Consider the following 14,892-nt stretch of genomic DNA (forward strand, 5'->3'; position numbering starts at 1 on the left):
ATTTATATCCTAGATATACAAAGGATACATAAACTCTAGTTGAGAATTTTTAAATGTGTGTTTGGCTAGAACCAAGTTCACGTTCAATAATAAAGGATTATTCTTTGATTTTTCAAAAATTTGCTAACAACTGGCCGGGCGTGGTGGCTCATGCCTGTAATCCCAGCACTTTGGGAGGCCAAGGTGGGCTAAGGCTGAGGCAGGAGATCAAGACCATCCTGGCTAACACGGTGAAACTGTGTCTCTACTAAAAACACAAAAAATTAGCCAGGCATGGTGGCATGCACCTGTAGTCCCAGCTACTCAGGAGGCTGAGGCAAGAATCGCTTGAACCCGGGAGGCAGAGGTTGGAGTGACCCGAGATCACACCACTGGACTCCATCCTGGGTGACAGAGTGAGACTCCATCTCAAAAACAAAAAAAAAATGTTTGCAAAAAAGAGTTCCAAAACAGCACAAAAATTGTTCTTCTTATATAACTGAATAGACAGGGTAAGTAGGAAAACCATACTCTGAGAATTCTCTGTCCCCTCTCTGAAAGCCAGGGTCTCACTATGTTGCCCAGGCTAGCCTCAAACTCGTGGGCTCAAGTGATCCTCTTGCCACAGCTTCCAGAGTAGCTAGGAGACCACATACTACCACACTCAGCCAAGAACACATTTTAAATCATTCTTCTAGCCCTTCATTACCACTAAGTCTTTATTAAGTAAATACCCTATAACACCATTTTAGTTACTACAAAGGATACATGGAAACAGAAGGCTCAATTCTGTCCTACAGGGAATAAACCTAATATTTAATAGTCTAAGATGTTTACATTTAAAAAGACTTAAAAGATCAACTACTCCACACACTAAACAAGAAAATATACTTTCTCTAGTATTTAATGTCATTACTGTCAAATTTACATAAAAGTGAAAAAATTAGGACAGATGAAAACCTAGTTAACCCAAATTTTCATATTATTCATGTTTTCACTATGTCTCTCTATTCTGTTCTATAAGGTAATAAACTAATAAAAACTTAACTCCATCAGCCAACAGGTACATTGACAAGGGAAGAAGTACCCCATTGATCCAAAGCAGCCAAAAATAAATGAATAAACAGAAAAACACGAGAATAATAGGGGATTATTTTCCCCTGCAGAATTTAAAAATTAAAATTGACAAATAAAATGCTTCAAAATTCCATAGATTTAATGGAACATCAAGTAAAAATTCAATTTGTGGCTTTTGTCCTATGTAGCCCAAATTAGTACTCACAAGCACCACCTCATTTTTAACATGTGTGAATAGTCTCAAGAAGATAACTACTAGTTTACATTCACATTTTATCTATTCATGTTTTGTATATTCACCACATGCATGACTCTATTTTACATTTACACCCTTATTTTCTCGTTGCCTCAATTCCTTCACTTATCACATGAAAATTTTTATGAACACCCTGAAGTTCTTACACATGGAAGAAGGCAGTATAAGTACTTTCCAGTGTACACTACCCTCCACAAAAAGTCTAAAAGATTTTTACCTGCAGAAGGTGATGGCTTTACATCTACAGTAGAGGCAGAAGTGGCTGGGTCTGTGTTTACTGAAGCATCATTCACTTTCTGTTGATTCCCCATTTTCTTTGTGAAGACATTATTATTATTAGCCTATTCAAAATGTTAATAAGTTGTTAAATGAGTCAATGCATTAGTTATATTTCCTTCTTGCAGTAACTAAGTAAATAATATTTTCACATATTACTTTAGGAAATCCTAAGAAGTCCACAAAAGCTGCTCTTGTTTTAAATGCCAACAAAGACTAAAGTTATACACATCATTTTCCTCACTGACCTAAATGTTGCAAAAGAAATATACCATATTTTGCTTTTTCTTATAAACTCATCAAAACACCACCAAAATAAGTCATTCACAGAAATCTACTACAAAGTTATAATGTACTCAAAAGGCCCCAGGCCAAATTCATACATGTGGATGAGTCATACTTAAAGTATCATATTTTTTCACAAAACCCTTCCTACTTTACTACATGCATTTCTTGCTTGTCTCCTCTGATTTAAAAAAGTAGGACCAGGAAAGTATCATATGCATCATATTCAGGTTTTAACTATGTTTCTTCTACATTTCCAGGAGTTTCTTAGATAGCAAGCCCTGTATTTAAGTACAATTTAAGGACCCACATTGAAACATACATACCTCAAAATAAAAACATTTCCTTGGCTGTCTTACAAATCTACCTACCTAGTCTCAAATGGAATACAAAAGAATTAGCTAACACTCTTTAACTGTTCCTAATCTAATAGGAATAAGAATCTTCCTAATATGAGTAGGAAGAACTTGCCAATTACAACTGAGAAACCATCTAAGACCAAGGGATGATTAATGGTGAACTCCAATGAGAACAGATGTCATTGTCACAAGAGTCAATAATAAGTATTGAGTTTTTAAGTGATAAAGATATTCATCAAGAACTTAAGAGGGAAATTATCTAGAAAAGAGGACTGTTTGTTCTCTTTGTCTTTTCCTTGCTACTGCCCTTGCTTCCTTTGTTGGCTGTCCAGTAAATTAAAATTCCACACTTTTTTAAAGAAGAGTTATGACAATATTCGGCCAATGACTTGAAATCAAGCAGAGATAAATTATATTTAAAAGGTTGATATTTAGAATATAACAAATTTGATTTTCGAATAAAAATACTAACAAGATATTTTACTATGTGTAAATTTAATGATACTTACTGACTGATCTGAAAGTTTGTTTATTTGTTTTTGGAGTCTTTGGCATTCCTTAAATTTTTCTTTATAATGGTCTGCAGCCATCTGAAGACGGAGTTTCAGATCTTCAACTTCTCTTCTTAGTTCGTGTTCCAGTGTATCAGTCTTGTCCTAGAAAGAAACAAACATTCTAAGAAAAAAATAAAAATCTGGTATCTCCTGATGTTAATAGTAACCCCAACTTCAATCTTACTTTTTTCTTTTTTCTTTTTTTTTTTTTCTGAGACAGTCTTGTTCTGTCACCCAGGCTGAAACACAGTGGCCCAATTATGGCTCACTGCAGCCATGACCTCCTGGCTCAAGCAATCCTCTTGCCTCAGCCTTCTGACTAGCTGGGACTACATGTGCACACCACCACACCTGGCTAATTTTTGAAATTTTTTTGTAGAGATGAGGTCTCACTAAGTTGCCCAAGCTGGTCTTGAACTCCTGGGCTCAAGCTATCTTCCCACCTCAGCCCCCCAAAGTGCTGAGATCATAGGTGTGAGCCACTGCCCCCGGCCACGTTTTTCTTTATTTTGGGATTTTGGTTACAGAGCAACACAGGGTCTCTTGTTAAGTCCAGTTTTACATTATTAGGACTAAGGTTCATTTAAAAAACTAGAGAAAAATAATCTACCTCCTGAAGAGCAATTATTAATCTCTTAAACAACCATAATACTGTTTTATACAGCTAATAAGAAATTCCAAACAAAGCAATACATATCTGACATCAACATATTTAATTAATAGGGCAGCTTTCACCAACCATTAAGAATTCGCTCACAGAAGTTTTTCTTACAGCATACATTAACTGTAAGCTAAGAAGTCACAATGACTAAACAAAAGGAATGAAAATTTAACATTCTCTGATCAGAAATCTGACCTGCCTTATTTTAACACAATTTACTATTTTGTGAGATTATAGTGGTTTTTTTAAATCAAAATGCAAATTCAAAATTAACTTGCTTTACCTGATCTTTTTTCATAGCATTCAGTTTAAGTTCTGCCACTGCATCAGCTAACTGCTTTTTCACTTTCTCATTTTCCAAGCGTGCAGTATGCAGATCTGCCATTGTTCTGTCTCGTACGTTGACAGCATCGCTAAGTTCTTTAGCCAGAAAAACAACTTCTTGCCGAGTGGCCTGAACCTGTTCCTCTGCCTTACGAAGTTGCTCCTTTAAAAAAAAAGTATCTTCCTGAAGAAAGCAGATAAATATATTTGTAATTCAACCACTCAAGTAAAAAACAGAAGCAGAAACAATTTTCACATATTTCAACAGGGCCAAAATTTTAGATATTGATTTTTCTACTCATGACTTACAGAGTATATGCCTACAAGAAACTTAAGAGGTAACTTTGTTTTAGGTTCCCTCTATAACAACCCTATGTACTTGGTTTCACTGCTACTACTTCATACCCAAGGAACCTAAAGTACAGGGAGTCAGGCAACATACCCAGTGCTTAAGGACCTGCCCAAACTGAGGTTCAAACAAAAGATCCCATCCCCCAGAATCTCTCCTCCTAGAAATACTGACCCTCATTTTGTATGACTACCCATAAAAATCATTCCAAAAGCTTCTTTGTAACACCAAATATTTTGGTTAAAAGATGTTTCCTACTTTCTACCCTAAAAGACATCGCCAGGCGCAGTGGCTCATGCCTGTAATCCCAGCACTTTGGGAGGCTGAGGGGGGAGGATCGCAAGGTCAGGAGATCGAGACCATCCTGGCGAACACAGTGAAACCCCATCTCTACTAAAAATACAAAAAAAATTAGCCGGGCGTGGTGGCGGGTGCCTGTAGTCCCAGCTTCTCGGGAGGCTGAGGCAGGAGAATGGTGTGAACCCAGGAGGCGGAGCTTGCAGTGAGCGAAGATCACACCACTGCATTCCAGCCTGGGTGACAGAGCGAGACTCCATCTCACAAAAAAAAAAAAAAAAAAGACATCAAATATAATCTAATCTGTTTCACATATCATTATAAAAACACAGAACAGATTTAGGCCTTAGTTCTAAAAACAAAATATTGATATACAAGGAGTAAAGACGAGCCACTGGGAAAATGAAAAGTAACGCATACTGCTTGACAAACCTAAAAGTATCTTTAAAAAGCTAAAATTGCTGTGATGAAATTATTTCCTTTAATATTAATGTTTAAACATTATAACATTTAAACATTATAAACACAATAAATTTAGTTTATTCAACTTCCTGCTTTTAATCTCTGCACTAAAAATAATGTAAAATCAGGAAAAAAAATGCAACCCAATATTGGTTTCTAAAGTGTTAGCCCATTAGAAGGATATGTAAATGATGATTTTACGCAGTGTTGGCATGGACAAAATCTTCAGAGGCATCACACTAATAGATCTACCTATACAAATACTGTCAACTTCTATATGTCAAAGGAGAAGAAAAAGAACTAGAAGAAAATTATATGTAATATATTCAAGAAAGGTATAATAATACTTGACATAAATAACTTTTCTAGTCAATAGGAAAAGGAGAAACAAAACAAAAAAAGTCAAAAGTCATGAACATACAAAAATTTTTAAAGAAACAAATGCGATTATGCAGTAAAAAATGCAACTCACCAACAATCAAATAAATAAGTTAAAACAAATGCCATTCACCTTTCAAACTAACAAAGATTAAAAACCAGTAACATTCCAATATTTGCATGGGTTTTGAGAAACTGGCACATTCACAAACAGGTGGCTTATATAAACTGTAACTGGCATCTTTTCTCATCAGATGTTTACAACATTCATCAGCAGCTTAAAAATTCTCACAGCTTTTGATCTAGCAATTTTATTTCCATAAGTTTCCAAGAAAATTATCAAAGGGCAGACATAGGTTTAGCTTTACAAGGATTCAACAAAATACTAAAATAATGAAAAATTATTAAGAACCTAAAATGTCTACCAATATGAGAATTTATGATAAACTACGATATACTACTCCCATATTATCAAAGTCTGTGCAGTCATTACAAACAATACATATCTCATATACTCTTGGTGGGAATAAAAAAAATCAACAGAACATTTTTTTGAAAGGTAATTTGAAAATAACTATCAAAATTTAAATACTCATTGACCCAGTAATTCCACTTGAAATAATTTATTCTACGGATTATAAATGTGCCTACATATTGCTATAAGGATGTTTACTGCAGATGCTTATAAAAGCTGAAGACTCTAAACAATCATATACTATACAGTTGTTAAATGAAGAGAAGAAATACTAGGCAGCTGTTATGACGAATGAAAAAGATTCACATGTGTATCATAGTGCACGATATCCATTTATAAATTTTTTTCAAAAGGAAAAAATGTATAAATTCTAATTTGTGTTAAAATATAAATATACGTATATTCATAAATTCAATATTGACTTATCTGAGAAGGGATGAGGGTTACATTTTACTCTGTACCCTCACATACTGTTTAAATTTTTTTATAACCATAACCTCAAACTACTTTTACAATCTTTTAAAAAGCTTTAGCAACTAGTACTCATTTTTCTCAGGTACTTCCATAACTATGCTTTTCCTCACAGAAGTCTTGCTTAAATAGGAAAAAGATGCTTAGAGAAATTTTTAGCATCTTATTAAATAACAAATAATCAAATACATTTCTCATGTTTGCATTGGCAATCTGTTACATTAAAAAGTAACAAGGATTAATCATTAATTCTAAATGTCATGCACTTCTGACATTTTAGGTATTACATTAACTATGAGTATTTTTAATAGCAAATTACTAAAAATAACATCATAAGAAATAATGAATCAATCAAGGGAAATCTATATAATGGAATATTATGTGGCCTTTTTTTCAAATGAGGAAGATCTCTATGAACTGATATGGAATAACTAGCAACTTATTTTGTTCAGTGAGAAAAAGATGCAAAATGTTATGTATAGAAGTGCCACCTTTTTTAAGAAAGAAGAGGATAAAGAAGTATGTATGTACATGTACACATGCATATATAAGCGTATTTTTACAAAAAGAAACATAAGAAGAATAAACTAGAAACTTATGAATAAACTAGAAACTTATGAAACTTATTACCTATGGGTATAAGAAAAGGGTTTTAAAAAATAAGGAAAAGATTGAGACCTCAGAGTAAAATTTTTCTATCATTTTGACTTCTGAGCAAAGCAACTGTTTCACATATTCAAACAATAAAATTAAATCAAACAGAAGAATAAAAGCAAACATTAAAATTAAATACAAACAAATGAAATTATATTACAAATTTATAACATATGTATGCAAAAAAAAATGGTTCAAGTAACTTTTGAACATGGTGATCTATACATCCTTAGTGAAACATATACTAAGAAAAAAGAGCTGTAAAAATACCTTCGTTTTATTTAGTAGATTTATTGTTGGAAGTGGCATTGATATAATAATTGTGAAACCATTGGTGTGTATGGCTGGATGGAAACACATGAGTAATAACGATGTTTTAGAAACAAGAGTTCTCATACTGGGAGAAGACAGATAAAAATATGGAACGGAGCAAAGGAAGGAAGAATCCTAAGGTACTAAATCTGAATTGGAGCTATCAATATAAAATAAAGATGCAAAATACCCACTGAAAGTGCAAAGCAGCAGCCCCATAGTAGCAATAGGATCCCGTTCTTGGTTTCAAAATACCATTACCTACTTAAAAAACCAGAGTTTCTTGGAGAAATGGTAATATCAGGTCTGGGGGAACAACCTGAAGTTAGAACATACAGTTGTGCCATAAAGCAAGTAAGTATTCAAATCATTACAGGAACATATCAGGACAAAAAAGCAGGCTTGATAAGATTCCCCTGGTTAAATTCAGAACAATTTGGGTACGAAAAAGAATAATGATGATTATGTATAATATGCAACAAAAAATCCGTAAGTACAAAGTTATATTAAAAAAAGAGGGAGGGGTGACAGGAACTTCCTCATTATAGAAGATTACCTACAAATAAACATAAAAGGAATAAGAGAATTTTTTAAATCACTATTTTTCTATCATTAATTATTACCAACGTAATAGCTGCTGCAGGTGAGGAGCATCAAAGGACAATAAAACCATTGGGGAAAGGCTGTTGGAGAATAGGGTGTTTATACAGATTGCTTAATAATCACAAAGAAGAAAAGAAAGGCACCTATACAGAGACAGGTAGGCATAACTTTAAACAAATTATTAAACCTAACATTATCAAGAATGGAACAAATCAACATTATATAATTTCTGATATGACTCCAACAGGATGGACAAAACATCATCTATGTCTTTTCTTGCAAAAATGTCTCACCTGAATCTAGTCATGAGAACAGACAAATTCAGATTATAAACATTTTCTCAGACTAGCCTGTCTTCTCCAAAAATACCAATGTCATAAAAAGTATAGGGACACTATTCTAGATTGAAACAGACTCAAAATACAACAATCAAAATAATATGTAATCTTTAAGTCTGAATCACAAAATTTTAAAGGTTATATAAGGTTATATATACATTTGGGGCAATCTGAATGTGAACTAACGATATACAAGAATGACTATTAATCAATGCTAAATTCTTAGGTGTAATAATGGTGTTATGACTATGGAGAAGAATGTACTTGTTCATAAAGGAGACATGCTAAAGTATTTAGAGTAAATTATCATAATACTTGCAATTCACATCACTCAGGAAAAAAGGGCATATAAATGGGGGAGATAAAACAAAGAAAAGCAAAATATTTTAGCATACATTAGTATACACTGTTCTGTTCTTCCAATTGTTTTGTAAATTTGAACTTTTTCAAAACAAAAGGTTGGGGGAATTAAAAATGAAAATCATATTGCATACATTTCATAGGTATGTTTTACAATCTTCAAATACATATAGCAAAAGTACTTACTTTACTTGAGGTTGTAAGCAGGAAAGTCCTTTGCAGATTTTCCTTTTCAGCCAAACATAACTGCAGCCTGCCAATCTCTTCTTTGAAATGAATAATCATGCTTTCTTTATTCCCATCTAAATTTTTTAAAGTCTGGACCTCTGACATAAGCTTGGTATTTTCTATTTCTGTATTCTTCAAATGTACCTGTAATGGTGTTTGAAAATGTCAAGAACATTCTAACTCCATGACCTAAGTCAGTCAAAGTTTAAAATACCATTATATTTCTAACCCAAAGATAATTAAAGGAAGGAAAGACATACTAGACTAGGATTTAGGAGACCCAGGTTCTGCCAAATGACTAGTTAAGCATGCAGGAGCAGAACGCAGCTTTTCTAAGCTTTTTTATTTTCCATAGAGATTATTCTAAGGCCTAACAACATTACCTGATCTCTAAAGTCTTTTCCTTTGATTTAATGGTTTCAGGTTCTCTTTAAAAATGCAAATAGATTTGGCTGTTGTTTTGGGGAAACAAATTATGTTACTTGGCATATTCAAATCTGGCATGACAAGACTCTGGAAAACTAGAAGGGGTACATTCAAAAACAACATCTCAAACAATTCCATTTTCTGCAGGCTAAAAGTACGATAGCACTTAGTTTTAATATGCCGAAAAATGTATTTGTTGACTAACCCAACTATGTTGATTTTCCCATGACTTTCGCTATTGCAGATTTGCTCCTAACAGATACACAAATCAAATTCAGTAACTGGAATTATAAGTACAGACCCCTAGTGTCCACTATCAAGTATATCTTACTTTGGTTAAAAGTACTGAGGAGAAATGAATTAACTTACTTCTTGAACTTTACTCTTTAAATGTACAGAATGCTGAAGGACTAATTCTTGTTCAAAACGATAGAATATTAACTCCTGATTCTCTGAAGGCATCAGCAGCCAACACCCTTGCAGCATCACTTTAAAACACTACCTGATTTTCATAATCATCAGCTCATTAAACTGACTTAACAAGAAACGGACTTAACTCAGAATGTTCTTGAAATTCCTCATCTGGAATTGCCTTCAGGAAATGCTTATGAGCCACTTAAAAAAATAAGTCTCAATCTGCACCCATAACATTATTAGTTAGTGACAATTAAGCTAACTACCCTATATTTCAGGGTTGCTTAAAAATAAAATAAAATAAAAACTGCCGGGTGCAGTGGCTCACACCTGTAATCCCAGCGCTTTGGGAGGCTGAGGCGGGCAGATCATGAGGTCAGGAGATCGAGACCAGCTGGACTAACACGGTGAAACCCTGTCTCTACTAAAAAAAAAAAAAAAAAATTAGCCAGAGGTGGTCGCGGGCACCTGCAGTCCCAGCTACTCGGGAGGCTGAGGCAGGAGTATGGCGTGAACCCGGGAGGTGGAGCATGCAGTGGGCTGAGATCGCACTACTGCATTCAAGCCTGGGCGACAGAGTGAGACTCCATCTCAAATAAAAAAAAAAAATTAAAACTTCAAGCAGTCAAGATTTGTTAGTAGTGATATTTTTACAAAATGACATCTCTGAAGATATTCTAAAAGTCAAACTCTAAAACAGGATCATTACTAAATTAATGTTCTCCCCAAGGAATATATATATGTATGTTCTTAAAAAGGAAAAATAATTATATGAATTGTGATAAACAAGTATCTTAATGTCATTAAACCTCTTCAACATATTACACACTACCTGTTAAGTATCTAAAACAGAAGCAAATTAATTCCCTGAAAACTAACTTTTAGGGGTGATACACAACATGACTGTGACTTCCTCCTTGCTCTCTCCTGGATCACTCACTCTGAGAGAAGCCAGCTGCCATGCTGTGAGGATATTCAAGCAGCCTATGAAAAGACCACTTCAAGAGGAGCTGAAGGGCCTCCTGTCAAACACGACGTGAGTAAGCCATCTCAGAAGCAGATCTTCCAGTCCCAATCAAGCCTTCAGCTGACTGAAGCCCCTGCCAACATCCTGACTGCAACTACACAAGAGACCAGAGCCAAAACCACTCAGCTAAGCTGCTCCTCAACTGCTGACCTACAGCCACTAAGCTTTGGCGTCATTTCTTTTGAAGTAACAGGCAATAAATATGGAACAAATAAATTACCTTATAAAGTTCCTTCTCATCCTTCTCTGTCTTCAACTGACATTCAAGTTGTTCTCTCTCATGTTGTGCCTTCCTGAGTTTGTCCTTTAAACTGAGATAGGTATGATAAAGTAACATTATAATGTTTTAAAGTTTTAAAATTTTTATTGAATTTATTTTTTAAAAGCATGAGAAATACCTGTCTAACTCAGTTTCTTTTTCAATTGCTTTATGTGTTACTGACACAATATCTTCCTCAAGCTGGAGGGCTTTGGATGTAGCATCGCTGAACCTCTTCTTAAACTCTTCATTTTCCATTTTTAAACTTTGTGTTACTTCAGTAAGACCCTGAGAAGTGAGAAGGTATTTTGAGAAACACAGAAACATAATCAGTAAAGCAAATTTGCATAGCTTTAAGAAAACTATGTATTCTTACAATTTTAGTCCCGCATTTGTTCCCTCCAAAATTGAGAAGCTAAGACTATAAAACCTGAAATGATAACATATATTTAAATTTTCATATACTAAATTAATCGATAATTTGTTTTTTGTTTGTCTGGGGTCTCACTTTGTCACTCAGGCTGCAGTAGAGTGGCACAATCACAGCTCACTGCAGCCTCGACTTCCCAAGCTCAGGTGATCCTCCTACCTCAGTCTCCCAGGTAGTTGCGACTATAGGCACTCCCACCACATCTGGCTAATGTTTTGTATTTTTTTTTTTAATAGAGGCAGGGTTTTGCCATGTCACCCAGGCTGAAACTCCTGGGCTCAAACAATCCTCCTGCCTCGGCCTCCAAAAGTGCTGGGACTACACGCATGAGCAATGATTACTTTTTTAATATACATTTTCCCCCCACCTTCAGACTTTTCATGTACCCTGTGTGTTGATTTTACTAACTTTTCTCCACCAGGGGGCAGGCAAGAAAAATGAGGAAAAATTTTTAAAAATTAGTCACGACAAATCAAGTCTTACACGACACCATCAAGGTTAACACCCACTTTTTCTAGCACAGGTAACTAAGTCCCATCAAAGCACTAAAATATGCCTAAAGCCATGTTCCTAATGTTCTTGCTAGTGTGACTCAGACGCCTAAACAAATATTCAAAGATACTAAGACAAATACAAGAGAGGTAGTTAGTGCAACAAATTGAATGTATTTCTACTTGGAATATTCTACTTTAAATGGACGATTTATAAGACTCAAATATAACAGTGTATACAGGGAGGTGCTTTGTTATAGAAAACTATACAATAAAAGAATTGGTAAATTAAAATAAAATTATTTTTATTAAAGAACAGTTTTAAAATTTCTCCCCAAAACAGTAATACTTACCTACCCAGCAACGAAAACTTAAAAAATTATCATTCTGCCAGGTTAAAAGTATGAAACATTATATAGTATTTATATTTCACTTTAATTCACATAAAAGAACTCACCCAAATATTTTGATAGAATATCATTTTAAATAGCTTGCTAGAATATGCACATTGCTACATTATTTTATAAAAGTCAGATACACCCTATTGATATATTTTTGTTCAAAGCAAATGTTTGTCTGACTGAATTTGTAACACTAACCAAAAACTGTTGTACAAAATGCGTTTTTTGTTCCAATGCCACAATACCAGAGAAAAAACATGTAATATTTATTTCCTCTGCAATCATAGTGATTGCTGTGAAATTGGGCACATTTTCAGGATTTGTTGTGTTGATTTATAAAGACAGCCAGAGAGGTTTCTAAATAAAGTTTACATTTTTTTTTCATTTTTAGTTTTACCAATGCTCTCTTGGCACTGCAAGTACACTACAGATTTAACCCAAGTATTTCTCCCTAGGACAAAATTAGCTTCCAATCCTGAAAGTAATGAAGCCCTATAATGGGTATACAGCATTCTACAAAACGCATAGGAAAAGAGAAAAAAATCACTAGCAACTGAATGTAAATCATGAACTAATTGCTTTGAGTCAGTTAACTTCACAGTGAATTATATATTAACTCTGACTACAAGCGCTTAGACTCTTTCTCTGGTGCCCATAAGGCACCTGATAGCTTCTCAGCATCCAAGCCTCCTTTCAAAAGACATGAAAATGATAAAGTACGGATTAGTTTTCAGGCTCTAGTTTTCATGTCTGAGTTAAGCATAAGCATCTTCAATGTGGCTCAGTCCTCCTTAGCATGAAAAAGACAAAAATAACAATATTTGGCCAGGTGTGGCGGCTCACATCTGTAATCCCAGCACTTTGGGGGGCCTAGGTGGGTGGATCACCTGAGGTCAGTAGTTCAAGACCTGCCTGGCGAACATGGTGAAACCCCATTTCTACTCAAAATACAAAACAAAAACAAAAACAAAAAAAGTAGCTAGTCGTGGTGGTGTGTGCCTGTAGTTCCAGCTACTCGAGAGGCTGAGGCAGGAGAACTGCTTGAACACAGGAGGCGGAAGTTGCAATGAGCCTAGATCACACCACTGCACTCCAGCCTAGGAAACAGAGCAAGACCCCATCTCAAAACAAAATAAAACAAAATAAAAAAAAGAAAAGAAAACAAAAACTTTTTAAAATCGAAAAAAGCTTATGGAATTTGGATACAAAGAAAGAGTATTTTTGCACAGCTGTACATGTTTGCGTTTTGAGCTAAGAGTTATTTCAAAAGAATCAAAAAGTTTTTAAAAATAAAGTTAGAGAGTGAAAAAGTTACAGTAAGCTAAGGTTAATTTATTTTTGGAGAAAAAACTTTTTTATAAACTTAGTGTAGTCTGGCCAGGTGCAGTGGCTCATGTCTGTAATTCCAGCTTTGGGAGGTCGAGGCGGGCAGATCACCTGAGGTCAAGAGTACGAGACCAGCCTAACTAACATGGTAAAATGCTGTCTCTACTAAAAACATAAAAATCAGCCAGGTGTGGTGGCGCACATCTGTAATCCCAGATTACACCCAGATGTAATCCTACTCGGGAGGCTGAGGCACGAGAATCACCTGAACCTGGAAGCCAGAGGTTGCAGTGAGCCGAGATCACACCATTACACTCACTGTACTCCAGCCTGGGCAACAGAGCAAGACTCCATCTCAAAAAAAATAATAATAATTAATTAATTTAGTGTAGTCTAAGTACACAATGTTTATAAAATCTACAGTAGTGTACAGCAATGCCCTGGGCCTTCACGTTCACTCACTACTCACTCGGTGAATAACCTAGAGCACTGCCAGTCCTGCAAGTTCCATTTGTGGTAAATGCCCTGTACAGGTATAACAAATTTTACATTTTATACAATATTTTTACTGTACCTTTCCTTTTCTAAGATGTCTAGATATGTTTAGATGCATAAATATTTACCACGTGTTACAATTGCCTACAGTATTCAGTACACTAACATGCCCTACAGGTTTGTAGCCTAGGAGCAATAGGTTATACCATATAGCCTAGGTGTGTAGTAGGCTATACTATCTAGGTTTGTGTAAGTACACTCTATAATGTTTGCACAAAGAGGAAATCACCTAACGACCCATTTCTCAGAACATATCCCCATTGGTAAGTGATGCATTACTATAGTAAAAAATGTAATGAGGGCTACCTTCAATTCACTGAAAAATCTGCTATGAACAAATGCACTTAAATTCAACTTTTATAGAAAATAACAGATCCAAGCATTATTTTTGTGGTTGGAGTGGAGAGGAGGGGGAAGAGAGACAGGCTACAAATATACTAGTGTCTAAACAATTTCCTGAATATGAATTTATTCCACCGACTACTGATTTTATTTTTTTGAACATTAGGTTTCATATACATTTTTAAAGAGTTAGGGAATAAGTGCAAAAATTTAAGGTAGTATAACTTAAATTACCTTTTAATTAGATTGAATGGGAACTACTCAATGATGTAGTCTTATGAAATAAACTATAAAAATGCTTCATTTTACAGTTCTATACTTATCAATACAAAAATTATGGATTTAAAAGTATATAAATATATTGTAGAAATAATATATCATGAATTTCTTAAAACTTACTTTGTAGAGCAGGTACAATACTAAAGTAACTGGCTTGAAAGAAATATATTGCTATGTATACATAAGTCATAATCATCACCCCATGTATTAAAATTAAGCCTTTTGTATCTTTTCTTGATGACAA

General features: G+C 34.6%; 1 protein-coding gene across 18 annotated transcripts in view; it reads right to left on the reverse strand.

The window, feature by feature from the left end:
* The window catches only part of TAX1BP1 (Tax1 binding protein 1), an 89,563-nt gene that overhangs the window by 34,293 nt on the left and 40,378 nt on the right, over positions 1-14,892 (reverse strand). For 11 of the 18 annotated variants that reach the window (XM_007981782.3, XM_038004778.2, XM_038004776.2 and 8 more), the window contains exons 6-11: positions 10,964-11,112; positions 10,786-10,876; positions 8,657-8,842; positions 3,731-3,955; positions 2,742-2,888; positions 1,530-1,653 (exon numbers count right to left, since the gene is read on the reverse strand). In XM_007981782.3, the coding sequence (XP_007979973.3) occupies positions 1,530-1,653; positions 2,742-2,888; positions 3,731-3,955; positions 8,657-8,842; positions 10,786-10,876; positions 10,964-11,112 (922 nt within the window). The remainder of the gene's footprint in view (positions 1-1,529; positions 1,654-2,741; positions 2,889-3,730; positions 3,956-8,656; positions 8,843-10,785; positions 10,877-10,963; positions 11,113-14,892) is intronic. The other 7 variants (XM_073009024.1, XM_073009022.1, XM_073009021.1 and 4 more) reach the window with 1 other exon arrangement.

The sequence above is a fragment of the Chlorocebus sabaeus genome, chromosome 21, assembly GCF_047675955.1.
Source record: "Chlorocebus sabaeus isolate Y175 chromosome 21, mChlSab1.0.hap1, whole genome shotgun sequence".
NCBI lineage: Eukaryota > Metazoa > Chordata > Mammalia > Primates > Cercopithecidae > Chlorocebus > Chlorocebus sabaeus.